This window comes from Capricornis sumatraensis, chromosome 13 (assembly GCF_032405125.1).
Source record: "Capricornis sumatraensis isolate serow.1 chromosome 13, serow.2, whole genome shotgun sequence".
In the NCBI taxonomy this organism is placed as follows: Eukaryota; Metazoa; Chordata; class Mammalia; order Artiodactyla; family Bovidae; genus Capricornis; species Capricornis sumatraensis.
In genome coordinates this window covers 16,535,216-16,560,348 of record NC_091081.1, presented here as the reverse complement: position 1 = coordinate 16,560,348, position 25,133 = coordinate 16,535,216, and the positions used below count along the sequence as shown (strand labels likewise).

The following is a 25,133-nucleotide window of genomic DNA, read 5'->3' as shown; positions in this document are numbered from 1 at the left end:
TCTCAACTTTTTGCTGGGAAAACACTCCCACAGCCAGCAGGAGGCAGAAAATGCCAGTTGTGAAGCATGGTTTTTTATGCTACAGGAATAAACTTATTTCTTGTTGGCAAAAATGTGTTGATTGTAATCTTGTAATGGTTAATATTTTGATTAAAGATGTGTTTGAGTCTAGTTATAATGATTTAAAATTCATAGTCTGAAACCACAGTTAGCTTTTTCATCAACTTAATATTTTCATTACTCTAGGAGAGGGCTCAAAAAATATATTGTTTTGATTTATGTCGAGTTTTATAGTATCCAGCCTTACATTTATGTCTCTAATCCATTTTGAATTTATTTTTGTGTATGAGATTAAAGAATGTTTCATTTTTTTTCATGTAGCTGTCCAGTTTTTCCAGCACCATTGAAGAAACTGTCTTTTCTCTGCTGTATAATCCTGCTTCCTGTGTTGTAGATTAATTGACTATAGGTTCATTGTTTTATTTCTGGCATTTTTATTTTGTCCATTGATCTATATTTCTGTTTTTGTGCCAGTACCATGCTGTTTTGATGACTATAGCTTTGTAATATGGCCTGAAATCAGGGAGCCTGATTTCCTCTAGCTCTGTTTTTCTTTCTCAATATTGCTTTGGCTGTTCAGAGTCTTCAATGTCTCCATATAAATTTTAAGATTTTGTTTTGTTTTGTTTTGTTTTAATCCTGTGACTAACACCATTGGTGATTAGATAGGGATTGCATTGAATCTGTAGATTGCCTTGGGTCCTGTGGTCATTTTGACAGTATTGATTCTTTGAATCCAAGAACGTGGTATATCTTTTCATCTGTGTAATCTTCGATTTCTTTCATCATTGTCTTACAGCTTTTGGAGTGCAGGCTTTTTGTTTCCTTAGATAGATTCATTCCTTGATGTTTCATTGTTTTTGATACAAAGGTGAATGAGATTGTTTCTGTAATTTCTCATCTGACCCTTTTGTTGTTAATGTATTAATTAGTAGCCAGATATCCTGCTGAATTCTCCTGTGGATTTTCCTTTGATTGTATAAGGATATAATTATGTTTAACCAATAAAATATGGCATCTATCTCATCTTTGTCTTAATTCCATTGACTTTAAAAAGTGTTAAGTAATTATACTGGCTACATAATGTATTTCTTTCTGTTTTTTTATAGATGAAGGAAGTCTTTTTAATATTTAGCTATAGAGTCTGATGCATTTTTTGATTTGAGATGTACTCCTAAACTTCTGAGATTGACATCAAAATGCTCCATTGCAGTTTGGAGCTTAATTGAAATTTAGAACATCATTTCATTTTGTTACTGTTGCTGTTAACAGAAACAGAATGATGGTCTGAGGTGTATGGAAGGGCTGCCAAGTTGTGAGGCTGATGTGTGTCACCTACTTTTGGAGGATCTTAACACTGATATTTTCAAATTTTTTCAGAATGGCCAGAGTTTTCTGGTTTTGGATGAACAAAGATTTGCAAAAGAAATTCTTCCCAAATACTTCAAGCACAATAACATGGCAAGCTTTGTGAGGCAATTGAATATGTGTAAGTAAGAACAACAGTTTAATTGGAGTACTGTCATCAGTCACTGATTAAACCATTTTCCTCCCATTGGGATGATAAAGGAAAATTTATTCATAGAAGCACCATTAATTTTTAAGTTTTTTACTTTTGTCTGTTTAACTTACCTGAATTTTGAATGTATTTCAGATGGTTTTCGTAAAGTAGTACATATTGATTCTGGAATTGTGAAGCAGGAACGAGATGGTCCTGTTGAATTTCAACATCCTTACTTCAAACAAGGCCAGGATGATTTACTGGAGAACATTAAAAGGAAGGTGAGTTATTGTTAACATGATTTAATTAGGGCATTAATGTGTATTATACTTGGTCAAGACATATTTAATTTGTTGAAAGTAAAAATGTACTGAAATAGACAGATTTTGTTGGGGACAATTTAGCCTAATAATGCTTTAAGTATGCCCTCTATGTATTTTCTGATTTTTCCTCTGTGTTCAGCTGTACAGGGCTCAGTCTTTAAATACTTTTTTAGAGGGAAGGAAATATTTACATTCTGACTTGAGTCAACTGTATTATGATGGCTCACTCCTTATAATTTAGCTTAAAAAACATACGTTCCTACTAGAAAGTCAGCTGCTTAGAGGGCCTTTTTCTGTAATTCACTGCTTAATATCCTGTGCCCAAGGTTAAGTCCCATATATATAGTAGGTATTTAATAATAACATTTTTGAATGTATGATATCTTTTGCTGAAATGAGATATTTTGACTAAATCCACAAAGGGAGGTGGGGATAAAAGTGTAGTGGACCATGAAAAAACATGGCCTTAGTTAGTGTGCAGCTATTCTGTGTAAATTTAATTAAAAGTGGAATGTGATAATAAAGAGGCTTGGGGGAATTACAGGAAATTTGGCAGAAGGAAATTAAAAAAAAAAAAAAAAAAGCCCTTAAGTTGCTTCTGTTCGTGGAAACTTTTCCACATTGAAAATAAATAAATAGATTATTCCTCATCCTCTCTTTGAGCCATGAATGCTGTTATTTTCCTGGGCTTTTGGAACTGGATCCTACCTTCTTGACAGGCTACAAAACCGATTATAACAAGAAAACTTTGAGTTATAACCACAGTGTTTAGTATTTGTTTAATTTCCTACATTTACTTTTTGAAAGGTTTCATCTTCAAAACCAGAAGAAAATAAAATTCGTCAGGAAGATTTAACAAAAATTATAAGTAGTGCTCAAAAGGTTCAAATAAAACAAGAAACAATTGAGTCCAGGCTTTCTGAATTAAAAAGGTAAAGTATTTCCAAATATAATCATCATAACAGGGGTTGGTGTTTGAGTGTGTGTGTGTGTATGTGTGTTGAGGTTTGGTGTTTGAGTGTGTGTGTGTGTGTGTGTTGAGGTTTGGAGGTTGGTGGTTTAGGTAACTAGATTATGTTGTTGGAGCCAAGATCAAAAACCATTTTTTTAAAGTATTAATTCCCTCTATTTTTATTGGTAGCCATAGACTTTACCCAATATTATGTTTTCATAATGGTGGTGAAAAGAATATATATATAAACTTGGGCAATCAAAACAATTTGATGCACAGTCTTACTGATGAAATAATAGATCATTAAATTGGTGTAGGAAATTATGATTCTGTTTAGGTTGCCTTTCATTTGTTCACGCACATGTGAGGACCACAAGCCATAAAAACTACATATGTCACCTGTCCTTTCTTCTATAGAAATTTCTTAAGACATTTTCTGTGTGGCCTATCTTTTAGGAAAAAGTAGGACACAAAAAATAGGGGAGAAAGGTCACAAGAGACTTGCCCTACTTGATACTTTACATAGACTTGAGAAGGTCATAGTCATACTTTTTATCTACAGAAAAATGTTTTTTTTTTTTTAACTGGAATTTTTGGCACCATTATTCTAATGCCACATTAACAACTTGTATATAAAGTAGACCTATATTTCTGTTCTTAGTAAGTAGCTAGAATTCTTCTCAATGTAAATAGGCACCAAGGTCTTAAAGAGCAGTTATTTTATGTATTGTCTCTCCCATTTGTAACATGGGTCATTAGTTTAGCTGTTCTTAAGTATTTTCATTGAGAGTAACCTTGAACTTTGAGTCCCTTTGTGAATAAGCATTAATTTTAAGCTTACTCATTCTGCATGTTTTATTTAAACTCTTATGTTGGTTTACTGTGTGTATCTTGTGTCTACTAAAGTGTCCTTTGACTCAGTTCCTTGAATCTCAGGTTTAGCTTTTAAGGCTTGGGATCCCAAATTTATCCTGTAAATCTTCATGGTAACCATTCTCCTACTTATCTTTAGTAGGCAAATGACAGTATATTTATATTTCTGAGTCAGAGAAAGTACAGTTATTAGTAAGTATTAAAATCTTATTTCCTATACTTCAGTATTTAAATTCAGTATCTTTTGTAGTAGTCTGGATTGAGGAAGATTGCTTTTGTGGAAGTTAATTAACAAAAGAGCAAAAATTAAAGCATTTAATAGATGAATTTTTCATGTCTTACTCAAAATTATCATTGCTATTAACATTTAATAACTGCAGTTTCCATAGAAGATGAGTGAGGGGAAAAAATAAAGCTATTGCTACTGGACATGTAATTGGTTTGTAATGTATTTGTGTGTGTGTGTGCTTGCTTGTATCTGACACTTTGCAACCCCATGGGAGTAGCCCCACCAGGCTCCTCTGTCCATGGAATTTTCCAAGCAAGAATACTAGAGTGGGTTGCCATTTCCTTCTCCTGGGGATCTTCCCGACCCAGGGATTGAACCTCTGTCTCTTGCGTCTCCTGGATTGCAGGCAGATGCTTTACCACAGCACCACCTGGAAAGTCTCTGTCATTATTCGGGTATGCCTTAAAACAAACAAAACAGAACACATTTTTAGTATGCTTTAAAAAACCCAAACATTTATATGATTGTATTTGAGACAGATCTTTAGACTGTTTTATAGTCTTGATAGTAATCACTGATCATTGATCTTGGTAATCAACACTTAGCAAATTGTCTGTATGATCTTGAGTAAGTCGTCTTAATTAGCTGAGTAAGAGATGATTCTTTTCTTGACAGATTTTAGAAAAGTTTAAGTAATACACACAAAATGTTTAGAATAGTGCCTGGCATAACAAGTGTTGAGTAAATGTCACTGTTTTTAAAGAATTGTTTCCTAAGCACAAGTCCAGAATTCTCATGGTAACCATATTTGAAAAGTTAATTTTTAAAACAAGAAATAATTTACCAGATTGTCAGAGGAGTAAATGGCCTACTATTTTATGGATGTAGGTGTGTGTCTTAGTTTTTGAATATATGTATTGCCACGAGTACAGGGTACTACTGTTAACAAAGTAAAGATTCTGCGTTGTGTCAAGGTTAGTTGCCATTCTGTGTAATTGAACCAAAATTTTCCTACTCTTAACGAAGATACATAGTAAAAACTAGTTCATTTTTCTGGTGTTCTTAATTAAAGATACTGAGATCTGGCTTTTCTGACTGAATTTAAAAAATTCTTATTTTTGATGTATGATAACAGTGAGAATGAGTCCCTTTGGAAGGAGGTGTCTGAATTACGAGCAAAACATGCACAACAGCAACAAGTTATTCGAAAGGTGAGTGTTTTTCTCTGACTATAATCTGAATTTAATGAGTATCATTTTTGACCCTGAAAAAACCCTCTGTTGAATAGTCAGTGATTGATCTTAGTTTCTTATATATATTGAGTACACAGAAGTAAAACTATGAAATCAAGCCAAGTGTTACATGTTCTTTTGAATAAAAAAAATTTCTCATTAGCTAAATATAATCATACTATACTTCCAGCTAATGTTTCTTTAGCTTTTAGTAAGATCTTTTGCCTGATATGACAGCTTTAATATACTTCATTCTTAGAAACATAGTTAATACACTACTAATTTTTTAACATATAAAAGACTGAGTCAAGTTTTTTGGTTTTGTTTTACTGTTTTTTACTCTAAAAGGCAAAGATACGGTCATGAAAGATAAATGACGAATATTTTCAAAGCAACCAAACAAAAAAATTAGTTATCAAAGTATGTCATTATTAGCCTGTGCAGAAAGGCAGTTAAGGTAGTGGTGTACTATAAATCCTGAATTTTAGTATCTGAGCTGAAAATTACTGGGGGAACTGAAAATCTCCTTGCTGCATTGTGTCCTTGTGATTTAATCTTCTCATATCAGCTTTCATATGTTAATAAGAGGTGAAACATAAAAGTAATTAAGGCAGCTATTTTTTGCTCATGAGTAAACTGTACTCTTAAGTTTAAGCAACAGGTTTTATGGGGGGAGGGTGGGAGAGCTTCAGTTTGTTCCTACTCAGAGGCCATTAGCTAAAAATAGGAGTATGACGGGAAGGGTCTGGATGCAGTGGAGAGGTTTAGAATGCAGAGATGAATGGTAGCTGCACCCTTTGGCCTACAGTCAAAATAGATACACTGATTTTTAAAAATAAGTTTCAGGGGAAGGTTGAATGTAAGATTCAGTTTTTATTGTTTAGTCCAAGTACATGTATTTTTAAAATGTCCATAGTTGATTCCAACCTAAAGTCCTATTTAGGAATACCTAATTTTAAATGATAGATGTATCTTAACCTATGCTTTATTTTAAAAAAATCTGTGTATCTTTTTCAGATACACAATACAAAATAATGTTTTGGTTAAATGTTAACTCATATAATACTTCATAATTTGTTGTTGTTTTTTCCTTGAAAGCAAGAATAGTTGGTAAAATACTTAGTATTTCATTTTTTTCATGAAAGCAAACATTCTGTCTCCTCAAATTGGAGTTTGAACCTATGTGTTTTATTGGGGTTAGGAAGTTTCCATAATGCATGATAGATTGCTGATAATTTTTTCCCTATTCCTGGAATTTGTTTCTAACTCTGCCATTTCCTCTTTAGCCTTGGATTAACTGGAATAATATATTGGAGGTATCTGTTAGAGAACTTGTCAGGTACAGAAGTCCAGTGATATAAATGTTAAATGCCTCATCTTCTTCAGGAAACAGACTCTGTACAACATAGTGCCAAAGTGTCAAAAGAGAGCTGAAGCTTACAACAGATTTCAGGAGAAATTTAACCAGCATTTCATGTTCTTATAAATTCTGCTAACTAATGCTTTTGGAATTTTCCCTAACAGTTTTTTATAAATTAACGAAAATAATTAAACTGTTTCATACATATCTTTAAGGTTAAATGTTGTCTTTTCATCAGCTGTCAGCATTTCCTTTTAAACAAGTAAATTTAGTGGCTAACCTTCTTTGCATAGACTCTGTTGTTAAGTCACTAAGTTGTGTCCCATTCTTCGTGACCCCCATGCCAAGGGGACATCATGCCAGGCTCCCCTGTGCCTCACTGTCTCCCGGAATTTGCTCAGGTTCGTGTCCATTGAATTGGTGATGCTGTCCAACCGTCTCATCCTATGTCGCCCCCTTCTTCTCCTGCCTTCAATCTTTCCCAGTGTCAGAGGCTTTCCACTGAGTCTGCTCTTCACATCAGGTGGCTAAAGTATTGGAGCTTTAGCTTCAGCGTCAGTCCTTTCAATAAATATTCATTTTGACTTATCTGTAGAGACCACAGTTTGAAAGCATCATAGACTAATGCTGTCTAACTCTTCAATTAAAATATTTGTATTTTCTCTGTGGAAAAGTTAATATTGATTGTAAGGCAAGCTATTTAGTAGCCTCATTTGGGGGAGAGTGTTCAATATTAAAGCTATACATTATGTGTTTTCAGTTGTCAGTTCTCTTCAATCATGTAATTATATTTTATAAGCTTGTGCAAGGAACTCTTCTGCAAAGATTCTAGATAGTTGTCTTTATTCATAGCTTTATTCATAGCATCTCAGTGATATACTGATATACTGATGCTTTGTTCATAGCATCTCAGTGATATACTGATTTTCATAGTTTACTTCTTTAACTCCTTTAGGCAGTACAATTCCAAGGCATACCCTGAACCAGTGATTCTCACATTCACATCAGTATCACCTGGAGCTCTTGCTAGTGAACAACACACATTGCTGGACCCTCTCCTCAGAATTTTAGAGCATTTCTGGAGTAGGATAGATAATTTGAATGTCTAAAAAGCTCCTAGGCCAGTGCTGCTGGTCCATGGACCATATTTTAAGAAACACTGTCATAAAATATAAAAAATTGATTGTATGTCTGGATCTGTTTAATAGTTTTTTCTAAATTTAATGAGACTGAAGATCAGCTTCCTGTGATTGTCATCTGGAAGCTTTGACAGATGTTCAGTGTCTCAGTAATTTTCTAGAATTAGCCAATAACTTTTATAATTTGAAAACATTATGATCTGAGAGAGTTGGCAATCTCTTTTGTTGCTAATTGTGTTACCCGGTATAAGAAAAATATCTGTCAAACATCAGTTTTCTTTTGCATCATAATCTTCTTGAAAGAATTTTAAAAGTAAGGATCTATATCCAGGCTTGCTTAGTATTTATCACCAAGACAAATAATTGAACTGAATATCGGAGAGATAGATAGGTGGGTGGCAGGGGAGGAAGCTAGATATAGATACATATGGGAAGATGGATGTCCTGAAAGTGAAAGTGAAGTCGCTCAGTCGTGTCCGACTCTTTCCAACCCCATGGACTGTACTACCAGGCTCTTCTGTCCATGGGATTTTCCAGGCAAGAATACTGGAGTGGGTTGCCATTTCCTTCTCCAGGAGATCTTCCGACCCAGGGGTTGAACCCGGGTCTCCCGCATTGTAGGCAGACACTTTACCATCTGAGCCACCAGGGGTACTTCTATATCTTAAGTAGCAGCAGCTTTATCACAGGTTATTCTCCCTGGAAGCTGGTATGTTTTTTTTTAAGTATCATTATAAGATGCATCCAAATTTAAAGTGTTATTAAATGTGAAAGCTTATGTGACTAAGAATAGAGGACATATAGTACCTGAATTAATTTTATAAGACTTGTAATGTAGATGGAAGAATTAGAAATCTATGATGGGATATTTCCTGTATTTTCCTTTTAGATTGTCCAGTTTATTGTTACATTGGTTCAGAATAACCAACTTGTGAGTTTAAAACGTAAAAGGTAAGTTTTTTTGATAATTCATTTTCACCTATCTGTAGACAACCAAACATGTTAGAGTTTAATCATGAATGGCCTTTATTTGCTTAATATCCCTGTTGTCCCAGATGAACTGTCCTCCCTTGTTTATTATCTTTAAACATTTCAAGAGTGGCGTTGTTTCTACCGTTGTCATCTTGCTGTTTTTGAGAGATCAGGATAGCCTGAATGGTCATTTTACGTACATATGGTTGATAAAGAATTCATTTTTCATTTACATTAGCAAATTATTGTAGTATTAGAAGACCTCATGAGAGAAACTGTTAAAAGAGGATACATGCCGAAGAAAACAAAAAATTTTTATTTGTTTAAATTTTTATCTCATGTTTAATCCATTCATAAGGGTCTTTAAAAACCTGTGTATTGACGATGGGTTGTAATACCCATAAATATGAATAACTGCATTTGTCACAATTAAAACAAGAAAAACAGTGGACAAAGGAATAGGAGTAGGAGAAAAAGATTAAAAAGATTATCTTGTAAGGCTGAGGATTTTAGCAGACCTTGTTTATCCTTACAACTTATGCTGTGAAAATAACTGCTTCTACTAATTTTTTGTGATACTACCTTTTTTTTTTTTAAACTATGTAAGTACTGTAAAGAGTTATGTAGTTCAGTCACAATGAAGTGTATTTGGGGAGAGTAATTTATTATGTTTATTATAACAGATAGTACAGAAGAATGGAGAAATAAAAGTTCTAGACACACTCATCCCCCAGTTTCTATTCTTAAGATGTAATCTTTTTCAAGAATTTCTTTGACCCTTATTGAAATTTTTTATTCATTGTTAAAGTGAATGTGTTTATATGTGGGTAAATTATTAGAAGCAACCTAAACTGCTTGTATGTTTGCTTCACCAAACTTGATATATATCCTCTGATTTTCAGGCCTCTACTTCTGAACACTAATGGAGCCCAAAAGAAGAATTTGTTTCAGCACATAGTAAAAGAACCAGCTGATAATCATCATCATAAAGTAATTTTTCAAATTCTGTTTTCTATTTATTATCTCAAGCTAAATTTTATACAGCTGTATCTCATGCATTTAAAAAAGTTTACTGAATAATCTTAACTGCTCATCCTCCAGCTTTTAAAAATCGTTACTTTTTTATTATTTAGATTATTTTAAGAAATAAACTGTTATACATACAGTTATTTCTGCCTATTTCCAAGTTCGTTTTTCTTTCACTCTCACTCTCGCCTCTCATCCAGAGATGAATCGCTATCTTGAATTAGTATTTATTATTCCCATGACTGCTTGATGTGTGAATCCATGAACAGTATTTGGTATTAGGTTGTATACCTCTGTTGTGAAAGTCTGCTTAGTCGTGTCCAACTCTTGTTACCCAATGGACTGTAGCTCTCTAGGCTCCTCTGTCCCAGACAAGAATACTGGAGTACGTTGTCCTTTCCTTCTCCAGGGGATCTTCCCGACCCAGGGACCAAACCCGAGTCTCCTGCATTGTAGTTGCAGGCATATTCTTCACCGTCTGAGCCACCAAGGAAAGCCTGTATATGTCTAAACTTTATACAAATATTATTTTATACATATCCATTTGCACTGTGGCTTTTTTCACTTGGTCTTTTGTGATTTATTAAACATAGAGATTTAGTTCATCTTAACTACTCTGTGGGATTAATTGAATATTATGATAATGTAATTATGTACTTGTCCATTGGTTATTTTAAGTTTTTTCCAGCTTTTACTATAAATATACACAGACTAGACTCCTTTAGTATAGCAACTGCAAAATATATTTTTGTTTAATTTTTATTACAAACTCTGGATAAATTATCAAACTTATACCCAGTTGAAGATTAGTTGAATCCAGACTTATTAATATCTGATTATCATTGTAACTTTAAAGTCCTAGAATTCTGAATACTGTTTTAGATTTATTATTAGGGTGTTGAGATTTTTGTTCTCAGGCAAGTTAGAGTCACCCAGACATCTGGTTCCTCTTCCCAGTGTTTCTAAATAATCAGTGATACCTGTTTTTAGGATTTAAGATTAATGTAAATGAATGAAGATTTCATTATTTAATTTGATTTATATTTTATACCTCCCTATTATCTAGTGCTGAAATTGATAGAATTTTGCATTATAATAATTACTAAAGTTTGCTCTGAAGAAATGAATGCTTTTTTATTAGTGTACCTATGGTCTGAATAAATCTGTAGCTGAATTTAAACAAAAAAATCATTGCTAAAAAGCCAAACTGACATCTAGCTGTAGGATAGTTGAAGTGGTTTTTTTTTTTTCCCTGTTAAAGAAACCATCTAATGAGTCAGAATAAAACGTGTCTAACGAGAGTAGCTGAAGATGATGTAATTTCCATCAGCCCAGTGGCCGTCTGGTTATGCTTGAGATTTCTGAAGTCCTAAGCTTTTTAACTCTTTGGGTATAAGAAATACTTTAAAATTTGAAGATCTTTTCTTAGAAACATTCTGAGGTATGTCATCTTTACGGTCCCTTACAGTGAAAGAAATAGTTAAGTAGCATGCAGATAATATACTTTACACCTTTGTGAATTGGTACTTCTATGTTTTGCTTACCATTGTATCTCAAAGCCCAGGTACCATTTTTTAAATGATATGTTGTTTGGTAGTCAAAATAAATTTGTTTTCTGATATATTTTCTACCTGATTTTTTTAGGTTCCACACAGTAGGACTGAAGGTTTAAAGTCAAGGGAGCGGATTTCAGATGATATCATTATTTATGACGTTACTGATGATAATGCAGATGAAGAAAATATCCCAGTTATTCCAGAAACTAATGAGGATGTTATATCTGATCCCTCCAAGTAAGGAGATTGTGAAGTAACATTTATGAAAATACTACTTTTCTTAACAGATCTAAATTTAAAACTACATTATTCTTTGATGAACTAATATGTCACCCATATTTTAATTGTTGAACTGAAAAGTTAAGCCAAATTATTCGACCAAGTACCTCCCTCCTTCCAGTGAAAGACTCTCAGCAAAAAGTAATGAGAATTCTCATTTTTAAGGTTTGGAGTTTAAGACCTTTAATTGAGTCTTTGTTCTCTTACATTGTATGAAGTATCAATATTTGTCATTAAACTACACACTCAAGAAAATTAAACCTTTTGTCAGGTGCTTTGCGGGGGATAGGGGGAGAGTTTCCCTAGAGAATGACTGGATAGGGTGAATTTATTGAAATAGTCTGAAAATGCAATTGGTTATTTCTCACATTGCTAATCTAGCTGTAGCCAGTACCCTGATATTGTCATTGTTGAAGATGACAATGAGGATGAATATGCACCTGTCATCCAGAGTGGAGATCAAAGTGAGCCAGCCAGAGAACCCCTAAGTTCAGACAGTGATGGCTCCAGCCCTCTCATGTCTAGTGCCGTCCAGCTAAATGGCTCATCTAGTCTGACCACAGAAGATCCCGTGACCATGATGGATTCCATTTTAAATGATAACATCAATCTTTTAGGAAAGTGAGTACTCATCTGGATGCTGTTTAAATTTATTTGCATTCTTTTTTACTTCACATGTTCTTTTTCTCTTTGAATGATTTTACTTTCAGGTTATGAACCCAGGTAGTCAACCTTCTATTTTGGTCTGGACTGAACTCTGAAAATGTTATTTTGAGAAAGCTTTAATTATTCCAAGAGCAGTCTTGGGATTTTCTTGTCATTTTATTAGATTTATTTAATGAAATACTTGTTTTTGAATGTCTTCAAAGTGTGTGTGTTTTTGTGTATTTATGTTTTTGTCAGGACTATGGAATAACACAATCTCTATTAAGGAGCTTATTTATAGTATAAGAAAACAAGAAGTTAGTAGCAAAGACCAGTAATAAGAGGTGAAACATTTTATAATTTATAATACAGAGGAAAAAGATAAAGTCAGACTGTGTTATTGCAGAATTTTTTTCTTTAAAAACTAAAGTTTTATATAAAGGCTATAGGTTCTCAATTAACTGAATTTTTGAATCCTAAGTTCTGAATAGGATCTCTTAAGGTTAAGAATTGGTAAGGATTCAGCAGTTGCTAGGAATATTTTGCCTAGCAAGTTTTCAGTGTGATTATAAACATAAAAGCCAGGAAACCTATATTTGATTTTTTTTTTTGGATATCTTTTCCTTAGGGTTGAGCTGTTGGATTATCTTGACAGTATTGATTGCAGTTTAGAGGACTTCCAAGCCATGCTGTCAGGAAGACAGTTCAGCATAGACCCAGATCTCCTGGTTGATGTAGGTACTTTGAATATTCTTTGTTGTACTGTCAGTTTGTGTATATGTGAATATTATTTATAAATCAGTGCATCATTTTCTTGAATTCTATACTGTTTTTGCATTTCATTTATTTTAAATGAAATGGTTTTGTTAGAATGGACAGATGGTTTCAGGACAGTGAAGGAGGGTGATCACTATTTGTCTCTGAGTAGAAGTTCAGTTAATCCCTCTGTAACAACATATCAACTCTTTTCAAAAGTACTGTTAAGTCCAGGTCTTGTCTGGACTTGTTGCTGTGTTACATTTTGCTCTGGAATAAATTGTCATTGAATAGAAATTAGTAGAAGTTTGTAGAAAAGATCATGGAGACACTTCTCAATATTTGGGAATTAATTTTTCAGTCAAATGTACTATATGTTGTCATATTTGCTGTTTTTAAACATTTTTTATATTTTGAGTCCCAAGATTCCCCCAGTCCAGTCCTCGCAAGCACCTGTATGAACTTGATTCCAGTGTTGTCTGGACTTTGAATCCTTGTCTATCATTTTTAGCACTAACCACCTTCCTTGCTTTCTTTTCTCTTGTTCCTACCAGTCATGTCTCCCTTAGCTAAAGCTTCCTATGTGGCCTGGTCTTATCCAGAAGAATCTTGCTCTTTCCTCTATTTCCATTTTCTGTTGTGTTTTTTTCTTGAAAACTTTTGTTCCTTTTTTTTGGTATGTTTTTCCCTTAAAATGCAGCTTCTCTCACATCAGAAGATTCTGTACCTCTGAGCCCCCTGGAAAGCCTTGTCAGTGTCAGATGACTGTTATTTTTCCTAAATGATTAGTGCCTCATAGGATGGATTTCACGTTTTTAGAAGATTCCCTTTCCATGTTACTCTCTAGTAAATTTAACATTCATACTAATGACATACTTCGACTTGTTAACAATAACTTGATAGCCCTTCTTGATTCTACGGTCTTTGTTCCCAGTCTGAATTTAGAGACCTTTTAGAGTATCTGTCCCTTACATCACGTAGAAGGAAATAAAATCCTATAATCCTTACTCTCTACAAATCCTCTGTCTTCAACTAGGTCATTTAACTTTGGAAAAGTTAGCACATTCTTTTGTCCTCACGACCTTATCTAGCCAATTCTTCCCTATTCACAGAGCATAATTCACCATAATTCACCATGCCCTAGTCCTCTCATCAGCTGTACAGACTCAATTCTTAGAAAGTAAGTACCTGTTTCCCCTTTAAAGCCAGTTTGTACACCTGCCCTCTGCCACTCTATTTTTCTATCTCTAGCCTTGATCTTTCCCAACTGCCTTCAGTAGGTACAGGTAATCTCCATCTTATAAAACGTTTTGATGTGGTGTTCTGCTTGTTTACCATTCTGCTCCTCTAATCCTTATACTCCAAAATTGTACAAATGAGTGGTTGTGTTTGTTATTATTTTTTTTATTCCATATTTTCTTTTGAAGTTCTGGATTATCTTGACAGATATATATATATCTGTCAAGTAAATCTGACAGTAAATATCTTTATTTACTCAAATTCTATGCTGCCTTGGTTTACCTATTGTAAATAGGCTGCAACTTTTTTTTCACCCTAAATTAGGCCACTGGGATAGTGGAAGAAGGTTTGTTTTGAATCAGACAGATTTGGATTCCATTTTTGGCTCATGTTAATTACTAGCTATGTTATTAATCTTGGAAAAATTAACCTCCCTTGCTCAGTTTCCCCATTTATTAAATATGGCTAATGCCTGACATGAAGGGCTTTTGTAAAGATTATAAATAATTGACACTTGTTATTTAACACTAATGATTTTCTTCCAAACTTTTTATGTTGATTTTAAAGGCACTGGACCTCTTTGTTCTCTTCCTGTGTCCCTAACCATTCTGTTTCTTCTAAGAGCTTTTCTTTTTCTTGCTATCTTATACTTGTGGTTATTCCTCAAAGTACCGAGTCTTTTATCCTGTTTTTTTCTGCCTCTTCTTTTTTCTGTCTTGCCTCTCAAGGGATTTTGGTTTGTAGGATTGCTCTCAAAAGTGTATCTCCAGCTCTTAATATTTTTTAAAGTAAACTTCGCTTGAATTCCAATTCCATGCCTTTGGGATCATCAGTTACATCTTGCCTTAAATTATTTGTGTTTAACACCAAAATTTTGTTTATTCTCTAAAGTAGCTACCTTTTAGTTTTATTTTCTGTAGTGGTATCAGACTTCTCTTTACTGATACAGGATAATCTCCCCATTTACCAAGTGGTGTGTATTTTCCAAAATAGCATTCACAAACCACGCCTACTTTCTGTTTCCACTGTTGCCTTCCTCATCTAAGACCTTCATTGTTTCAATCTTGAATTATGAGGTGTTGTTATAAATGAAAAATTACTCATAAGTTGCATTGTTTTCTGAAATGGAAAAGATAAGTGTATGTGTGAATAAGTATACTGAGAAGTTCATGGGTTCTTGCTGCAGAGTTCAGTACTAAGTGACATAATGTGGAATCAGTAGGAGAGACTTGACCTTGGAATTGAACTATGTCAGTTCCTCATATATGATCTACTTTTTCCTACTTAAGACCATGCATCTGCTAGGAATACATGAAGGTGTCCCGAGTCAGTGTATAGGGGGGTTGGGGCAAAGGAGGAGAGAGCAGTTTATACTGCTTGTCCTCCTCAGGTGCTACTGTCAGTAGGGACAAAATCTGGTCAGGCCTCCAAGGCATGTGCAAGCTGAACTGGTAGAGATTGGCAGTGATGTGTATAGTTAACCTACCTATAGTTAAGAAACTGAGTTTCTTCTTCCTGGATCAGTAGGTGGTATGAAAGTAGGAAAAGGAAAGGAAAGGAAGAGCTGAGGATATTTTTAGGGCTACAGTGAATGTGGAACTTGAAAGGAGAGGAATGAGTGTCTATAGAGGGTGAAGGAGCCTCTGCATTTCATTCTGTCCTGCGAACCATTTGGTGTGCTCATTCTCTTAAAATGCTTTAGTCAGTATATTTCATTACTCAGGCCACTCCCAAGACGCTTATTGTGGACAGAATGTCCTGTCCATTGGCCTTGCCTTATTTTTTAAAACCTTATGTATACAACTTAACTATTCAGGTCAGAACTTCTGTGTCATTTGGACTAGTCATTTCATTTGTAGAACTTACGTCACAACCATTTCTTCTCTATTGTTGCTAATGCTGTGTGACATCCTCTCTTTTCTAGGTCCTAACCATTTTCCAGGAACTGATACATGTCACATAGTTTTATCAATACTTTTTGTTTCATCCTGTGTGTCTCTATTTTATTTTCTCTTTCTCTTAGCTCCTTAGTACTTTTGAGCCCCACCATCCATTAATTATTATAATACTGGATTGTATCTGATCATATGTTGCTATTTGATGTTGTTCTTATCTTGCCTTTTAGATTGTAAGCTCCTGGAGAGCAGATACAGTGTCATCTTGTATTCTTCATGATGTCAAATATTTCTTAGATGCTCAGTAAATCCCTGTGGAAAGGATGACTTTGAAGCTTTTGACATAAACAAAAATTATGTTTGTAAAGTACCTGGTCTCAGGAGTGCAGTAAGCAGTGGTCTTAGCATCTGTGGCTTCCCTTGCTATGTGAAATAATCAACGTGGAGTTATACCATTTGATTAGAGCACTCCACCTGAGGTGTAATTTAGGAACCATTCTCATAGAGCAGATTCTGTACAATTATCACATAATTAGCAGGTAGTCAGTCAGTGAAGGATCATTGTAAGGGCAAGGAATTCAGCCCTGGTTGCCATTTAAGGCTAAAGGCATTTAGGGAGGAAAAAATAAATGAAGGAGAGGGGAGGTGGGAAAACCACCATTTGTCTCAAGTGATTTACCCTACTACTATTACAGGGTAGAAATTCTTAAAACATCTAATGCATGGGCTAGCTTGCTCTGCTTTTGTTTGTTTTTCTTTCTGCTTTCTTGCTTTTCTCTTCCAAACTTGTTTTACTATATGGAAACTTCCTAGTGCAGGAACTACATCTCTTCACCCTACATAGCTGTATAAAATTTTGAACACACAGTTAAATTTTTTTAAATACTTTTTAAACTTATCATCTTTCTTGTTTGGTCTTTCAGCTTTTCACTAGTTCTGTGCAGATGAATCCCACAGATTACATCAATAATACAAAAGTAAGTTTTAATTCATGTTGCTCAGGACCCATAGCTGTAAGAATTTGAAGAAAAAAGTCCTAGTAAATAGAGAGCAGTGTCACTCCCAGTTACAAAAAGCATTTTATATTCTTACCTAATACATGTAATCGAGATAATAAAATTCTAGATAAAAAATTCGCTTTTGGTTATGGGGTGAATCATTGCCCAATTCTTCTGTGCCTTGTGCTGTTAAATGTGAATGTGAAATTAGCATTCAATATGCTGGAAGATAAACTGACTAAATTTGGCATACTTAGGTATATTGCTGAAAGAAATTATTAAAATACGATTTCATGTTTCGATGTCTTCATTTTACATTCTTATTCCATCTATAAATAACATCTCAGCATTTTTTGTTGAAATTTAAGGGTATTCATATTGAAAACAAGTTCCTTCATTTTATTAGCATATAGTAAAAACATATGTATTATTTGTAGGGAAGCATTTGTATTATTTGTAGGGAAGGCGAGTTGAATCAGTGAAGTATGGATTTGGGACTTTCTTAAGGGGAGTTTTTATTTTCTTAAACATAGTAACTATAGTTGGAATTAGCACTAGTTAACAGATTCTTTAGAACTGGTTTTCAGTGAGTAATAAGGATAATATCAAGTTATTAGAGTGGACATTTAGAAATCAGTCTGTTACTTTGTATGACTTATTGACTTGAGTAAGTGTGTACTTCATTTATCTTGTGTTTATACCAAATCATTTCATAATTCCTGTTTTTCATTGAATAAAAAGGTAAATCAGTTCCCCTGAAATTTGTACAAATTTTTTAGATTAGTAGAATCAAAATTTAATTTTTATTTTTGTTTTTAATAAAAAATGAACATGTATCTAATAAATACGAGGTGTTAGAGTGAGGAGGTGGAATTTTTCTAACTATTGTCATGTGTGAGGATAGCCTCACCACATTTTCAGAGTTATAGCTTGGGTAACTTAAAAGTTGAAGGTACTTGTGAATTTTTGAACTAGGAAGTTGGTTATATATTCGGTATTTGGATGGTTTATATCAGGGGTTGGCATACTTTTTCTCTGAAGACTAAATATTTTTGGCTTTCCAGGAAGCCAGGTATTCTCTTTCACAACTACTAAGGTCTGCAGAATCAACCATAGTAGACAACACGTAAAAGAATACGTGTGGCTGTGCTTCTGTAAAACTTTTTAAGAAACAGGTAGAATGCTGAATTTGGCATGTGGATTATAGTTTGTCTAGGTTTATATTATAAGACTCTATGGACCGCAATCCGATTGTGTTTTAGTAAGACAGTATTACTGAATGTTAGACCTTAGGTTGAGTGAACAAGGACCATGCATATGTTTATTGAATGTGCTGTACTGTTTGTTTATTGTTAGACATTAAGGCATTCTCTGTTCTTGGGTCGTCATCTTGTTCCCCAAAGCTTTCAGGAATAACAGTTAAATGGCAAGTTTGCATATTCTCTACAATACTGTTAGTTCAGTTGCTGAGTCATGTATGACTCTTTTTGCAACCCTATGGACTGTAGCCCACCAGACTCTTCTGTCCATGTGATTTTCCAGGCAGGAATACTGGAGAGGGTTGCCATTTCCTTCTCCAGGGGATCTTCCCGACCCAGGGATTGAACCATGTCTCCTGCACTGCAGGTGGATTCTTCACCACTGAGCCACTTGGGAAGCCCAAATTCTATAGTATTCTACAATACTATAGAAAAATTAAAATTGAGAGTGACTTTTTATCATGTTTTAGAATTCTGATTAATTTTAAATAATTGGCACATCAGCTTTCATTCCCTTGCCAGTGACAAGTATTGTACGATGTGTATTAAAGCACTCTTTGCTAATGAATCAGTATGCAGTATAGCAATCTCAGTATAGCAGTCTCAGTGGCTGCTAGGAATAAGCAAAAATTTGCTTGGGAGATGAAACCCATTTGTTTTCCTGGTTCTCATATTAGAATAACAACAGTGGCATCCTTGAAAAATACATATTTAGGGCTTCCCAGGTGGTGCTAATGGTAAAGAACCCACCTGCCAATGCAGGAGACATAAGAGACCTGGGTGTGATCCCTGGGCAGGAAGATCCCCTGGTGGAGGAAATGGCAACCCACTCCAGTATTCTTGCCTGAAGAATCCCATTGACAGAGGAGCTTGGCAAGCTACAGTCTGTAGGGTTGCAAAGAGTTAGATACAACTGAAGCAACTTAGCACAGGAAGTAGAAACACAAAGGAAATATTAGCTGCATTAATGCTTTTTTAATTGTGAATGCTAAATGAGAAATAATTTGGGGGGGAAGTTTTAAGTAGTTTCTATGTCATGAAGTTATTATCTGTAAATTTTGGAAATTTGTACTGCTTAATTTTATGTTGATATCAGGGAAATTTTAGGAATTAGTATGTTTGTTACACCGTATATAATTTACAAACAGGCAGATATCTGGGACTTAACAACTATTCAGGAAAAATTGTGAACGTCAGCACCTCAGTTTGAACATGATTGAAAAGGGCATTGAAGAACTTAACGTTAAAGATTTAATTCCCTTACAGTCAGGTGTAAGGAGAGAAGACAGTGTCAAAAGAAGTAATTTAAATGACAGAAAAGAACTGAAAGAGCCACAAAAAGGAAATGAAGAAATATCACCTCATATTTGAGGCTTCCAAATATAGTTTTAAGGATGTCATCATGTCATCCTGGGCTACTATAAATATGTTTACTTATGCTAAATATTCTGTTTGTGAGCGAAAAGAAATGTGTAATACATTTTAAGTCAAAACTGTTTAAAATTGTTTAAAGAATCAGCTCTTCATTAGCAATTTGAAACTAGCCATCTTTGATTCATTACCATCTTCCACTCTTGACAAATTCTGTCTATTCTACTGTTGAAATGCCCCTCCTTTTTTGTACTTACTGGCATCCTAGTTCAAGTTCTTTGTTTCATCCACTTGGTGACAGCAATAGTTTTCTTAGCCAATTTGATTACATCTCTCTCCCTCTCTCCCTCTCTCTCCTTCCCCCTCTCTCTCTCTCTCTAGTTCATCTCTCCTGATGCTCCCCTTTCCCATGTTAGAGAACATACCAGTATTCATATACTGTACCAATTTTAAATGTTTTGCTGTTTTTCAGGAACCTAAAAAATATGAGACAAGGATTTTTATACTATTTTTTCTCTTTTAGTCTGAGAATAAAGGATTAGAAACCAAGAACAATGTAGTTCAGCCAGTTTCAGAAGAGGGGAGAAAATCTAAACCCAAAACAGGTAGGTATAAATGTAGTATTCGTTTTTTAAAATTAAGGTTTCTATGTAGAAACTAACGTGAGCAAAGGAAGATTTTGCCATGCTTAATTATTGAACATGGGTATGTATTAGTCTTTGTTTTATTCATAACAAATCAAGGTTCCAGCATATAAAGGAAATTGGTGTGGTGAGTTCTTAAAGTTTGTAATTTTCCACCCTATTTAACTTCAGAAGAACTGAAAGAACCCTCATTTCTTAATTAGTGAAGACTACATTTTTTGACTTAAATATTGTCAAATTTACTGACACAAAGTATCATGTTTGACTGTATATAAGAGTAATAATTGCACATATGCACATCTACTTCTGTTTTTTCCACCTTCAGCTTGAACTCTGTATAAGCTGGTGGTAAAAAAGCATTTTTCTTATCTTCATTATAGATAAGCAGCTTATCCAGTACACTGCTTTTCCACTTCTTGCATTCCTCGATGGGAACCCTGCTTCTTCTGTTGAACAGGGGAGTACCGCATCGTCAGAAGTTATGTCCTCTGTAGATAAACCCATAGAAGTTGATGAGCTTCTGGATAGCAGCTTGGACCCAGAACCAACCCAAAGTAAGCTTGTTCGCCTGGAGCCATTGACTGAAGCTGAAGCTAGTGAAGCCACACTGTTTTATTTATGTGAACTTGCTCCTGCACCTCTGGATAGTGACATGCCACTTTTAGATAGCTAAATGCCCAGGAAGTGGACTCTATGTGTATATATTCATCAAAATGATGAACTATTTATTTTAAAGTATCATTTGGTACTTTTTTTTGTAAATTTCTTTGTTTCATTTTATCAGATAACTGTGGAATCAAAAGCACCTTTTGCTTTTCTCACTAACCACCCACTCTTGCAAAGCTTTCAGGTGTTACTCAATTATGTAGGTACATAAAGATTTGATGTGTTAAATCACATTATTGGCATATCTTTAAGTTGGATTCAAATGGCCATTTTTCTCCAGTTACACTAAATTGGATTTCTTTTTTACGTATATGTTCATTAACCCCAGTTAAACTTTCCGTTTGTCTGTTTTACTTGTTTGATGCTGTCTTGTTTGCATTGAGTGTAAGTCACTATAACTAATGGTAGAACTCCTAAAGCTTTCTCTGTTCCAGTTGCTTTTATTGAGTATTTTTCACATGGCTTCTTTATAAAACTGGGAACATAAAGTGCCTGTATCTTGTAAAACTTCATTTGTCTCTCTTGGTTCAGAGAAGTTCATTCATGTTCAAAAGGAAGGCAACATATACTTGAGTGCTTGCTGTCTGATACAGTTTCAGCTGCATATATTATAGACAGAAGGGGATGGGATGGTGTCAACCCATCCAGCTCACTGGACTAGTTTTAAGTAAAAGTTTTCTGGTTTGTTTTGTGTTTTTTTGAAGCATACTATTTAGTAAAATAAATATTATGAATGTTGCGTATCTAGTGTCTGTTACGTGTCTTCTTTGGAGTGACATCCACATGTGAGTCTTTCCTTTTCATATGAAGTTGGTAGATGTAGACTGTGAGCTTTGTCTGTTGTCCATTATTCTAAACATGAAGCATAGGAAGTTCTTTTTGCCTCATCTCAGAGGATAGGTTGTCTTGCAACAAGGAGGAAAATATAATGACTCCTAATTTAATGTGTTTTAAGTTCTTTGTTTAAAAATTATACTGGCTTACTTTCTATGTTTCTAATAAAGAATTGAGAAAAGTATGCTTCCAGTTGTCCAAATTAGGTACGAACATTACCACTGGATGCAAAGTGCCTTTAATTTTCACCTTGAGAGAAAAGAGAAACAGTTAAATCACTTTTTTCCCTTTGAAACATTTGCTCAGAAGGATTAGAGAGACTTAATGCAAGGCCAGAGAACTGTCACCTGAAGAATTCTACCTTTGAGCAGAGTACTGGAAGCAGTGAGCTAGTATCTGAACGCTTTTTTAAATAGGGCTGTTTGATGAGAAATTAGAGATGGCTTTCCAGAGATGGCTTTCCTTATTGGCTATAGACTCTCTCTCAGTATCTTGGAATTTCTCATACATGATATAAAAATTCAAATAAAGCCTAGCACAGAGGGGTAAGAAACCCTTCCTTAGCAGATCCTAAAATACTTGGCTCTGACTGTGGGACCTTGGTGAACAAATTCAAGAACTCAAAACAGTGTTCTGCATAAAGTGCCAAGAGTTAGAGGAGAGAGAGCTTCAGAGACTTTTTCTTTTTCCCTTCATCACTGGGGGATATGATTAAGTTTCTTCTCCTTTAAGGATAACTCTAGAAGTATTTTAAATATAATTTTGAAAACCTTGTATCTCCTAGTACTTTTTAAGGTGACATTTAAACTTTTTCATTTTAAGTATGGTAAAGCATCTGCCTACAATGCAGGAGACCCGGGTTTGATTCCTGGGCTGGGAACATCCCCTGGAGAAGGAAATGGCAACCCACTCCAGTATTCTTGCCTGGAAAATCCCATGGACGGAGGATCCTGGTAGGCTACAGTCCATGGGGTCGTGAAGAGTTGAACACGACTGAGCGACTTCACTTTCACCTTAAGTAGCCAGGAGGAATTTAGGATACTGGTAATACTGCCATTTTAAAAAAGTTAACATGCTTTTAAATGTATATCTAAATACCATAGTGATTTGGTGTTCATCATTATCCATTCTACTTCCTCCAAAGAATTTTATACTACTTTTATTATGCATGATAGTCATACATTGACAGTAACTGTTGCACTTCTCTGCAACTAAATTTGAAATTACTTCCTATAACCTTAAAATTCCAAGCATTAAAGTTTGTCTCCAATTATAAATACACAGTTGATCACAACAGTATATAGGTATGTGGCAGAGACTGTTAACTGATTGCTGAACCATTTCATATCATGCAGTTATGTTATCTCCATCTTTACAAACAGGGTAGCTATGTAACTGAATTCTAATAAATCAGGAAAAGCAGTGTTCAGAACTTACAGGTCTGGCCTGAAAATTTCCCCCATGCAACCCTCCTCACCTTTTACTCATCTGCTAGCTTGATGCAGAGGAGTATGTGGCTTCTGAGTATACACACAAGGAGGAGGAAACTTGGCTTCCTGGATCACCACTTAGAGGAGAGCCATCCATCGATCCTGGATATTCCTTTAGATTTCAGGTGAGGGGGGAGCAAACCTTCATTATGTTCTACCTCTGAATTTTGGGGGATTGATCTGTTCAAGAGATTTCACTGTTCACTAAGGTGGTTTAAATTTTGAGTTGTTAACATAAAAAGTAAAAATTTATCAGAAATACATCTTTTTGTGGGGTAAACAGATCTCAGGGACTTTTTTCCCCAAATGTTTTATTATCTGGCGGTAGGTTTATAATATTAATATATTAAGAGCATCAATTTGTTTTTATCAAGTCCTAAGAAACCTTTTTAACACACACAAAAAGAGATGAAAATAGAAGGAATTTTGTTACAGCAATGTCACCAAATATGAAGTCCTTCAAATTTCATTCAAGTACTTTAAAAATTGTATTAGCTGGTAATTTAATTAGATCATCCTGATTATTTCAGTGAAAGAAAAGAAATATAAGTCACCTGAATTGCAAAGGATTTTTAAAATAAGTGTCATTCTCTTACCAGTGTTTAAAATTGTCTCTACTTGGGTGTTTAGCAAGTTTATCTGAAGTGCCTTGGTATTAAGATTCAGGATGAATTAAGAGGAGTAATTATTTGATTTGTTTCAAGTGTGGAGAGAGAAATTGTTAAAAGGGATGATGCCTTGTTCTGAGACATCTTTTCAAGCACATCACTTTAGGAAAATGTACACACGGAAATTGAAGACCTGGAAACTGCTTCTTTTAAAAATAACATAAACTTGTGTTTATTGCAAAAAGTCTCTGTGTGTTATATGGAAAACAGCACAGTACGGTTTACAGGTATGTACCCCCTCATCTTCATAACCACCTCCAAGTTTCTTTTGCCTCAGTTGGGATACAAGTAAGCCTATAAGAGAGCTAGTGACTTAGAGATAAATGTTCTTTTAGGGTGTTTCACTGTGTGCTTCCGGCTCCCCTGATAGCTCAGTTGGTAAGGAATCCCCCTGCAATGCTGGATTCGATCCCTGGGTTGGGAAGATCCCCTGGAGAAGGGAATGGCTACCCACTCCAGTATCCTGGCCTGGAGAATTCCATGGACCATATAATCCATGGGGTCACAAAGAGTCAAACACGACTGAGTGACTTTCATTAAGTGCTTCATAGGGTTGGTATACTCAGTTTAGAAGCTGAAGTGTGAGAACAGAAGGTCCACAGGCTGAGATGACCAGATGACACTCACGATAAACATACATAAAATGCTACATTTGAGAATTAGCACCTACATGAAACAAGCATAGGTAAAAATACTTTGAGAATCAATTGCAGATTAGGTCATAAAGTAAATTTCAAGAAATTGGCTTCAGACAGACTACAATACACATAAGCTAGACCTTGACAGTTGTGAGGAGTACTGGCTTGATACTTTGTAATGTCCCTCAATTTGGGGTCACTCTGTTTCTTGCCATAACTAGATGGGATTGAGTTTTGGGGAAGATCAGGTTAAGTGCCATTTTCAGTGTATGAACCTGATTTTTCATTGTTGATACTAACTACGACTTAGACTGAGCCCCAAACTTCTGGAATATCTACCACACAGTCTCAAAATCAACCCAAGCAGCCCAATTTTGGATTCGTCAGCCTCTAATTGGTGAGCCAGTTCCACATAAATGTGTATTATAAATACACATTTCCATATGTACAAGCTAGATTTAGAAAAGTCAGAGGAACCAGAGATGAAAATTGCCAACATCCATTGGATCACAGAAAAAGCCAGAGAAT

The 25,133-nt window shown here is 34.8% G+C and overlaps 1 protein-coding gene across 4 annotated transcripts in view; it reads left to right on the top strand.

The window, feature by feature from the left end:
- Positions 1 to 21,661, top strand: part of HSF2 (heat shock transcription factor 2) — a 39,333-nt gene extending 17,672 nt beyond the window's left edge. Inside the window, exons 2-13 of one of the 4 annotated variants that reach the window (XM_068985086.1) lie at positions 1,441 to 1,549; positions 1,715 to 1,842; positions 2,692 to 2,816; positions 5,074 to 5,149; positions 8,559 to 8,620; positions 9,544 to 9,631; positions 11,312 to 11,460; positions 11,884 to 12,123; positions 12,776 to 12,881; positions 16,961 to 17,014; positions 20,189 to 20,270; positions 20,690 to 21,661. In XM_068985086.1, coding sequence (XP_068841187.1) covers positions 1,441 to 1,549; positions 1,715 to 1,842; positions 2,692 to 2,816; positions 5,074 to 5,149; positions 8,559 to 8,620; positions 9,544 to 9,631; positions 11,312 to 11,460; positions 11,884 to 12,123; positions 12,776 to 12,881; positions 16,961 to 17,014; positions 20,189 to 20,270; positions 20,690 to 20,982 — 1,512 coding nt within the window. In that variant the 3' untranslated portion in view covers positions 20,983 to 21,661. The remainder of the gene's footprint in view (positions 1 to 1,440; positions 1,550 to 1,714; positions 1,843 to 2,691; positions 2,817 to 5,073; positions 5,150 to 8,558; positions 8,621 to 9,543; positions 9,632 to 11,311; positions 11,461 to 11,883; positions 12,124 to 12,775; positions 12,882 to 16,960; positions 17,015 to 20,188; positions 20,271 to 20,689) is intronic. The other 3 variants (XM_068985088.1, XM_068985087.1, XM_068985089.1) reach the window with 3 other exon arrangements.
- The last annotated feature ends 3,472 nt before the right edge of the window (positions 21,662 to 25,133 follow it).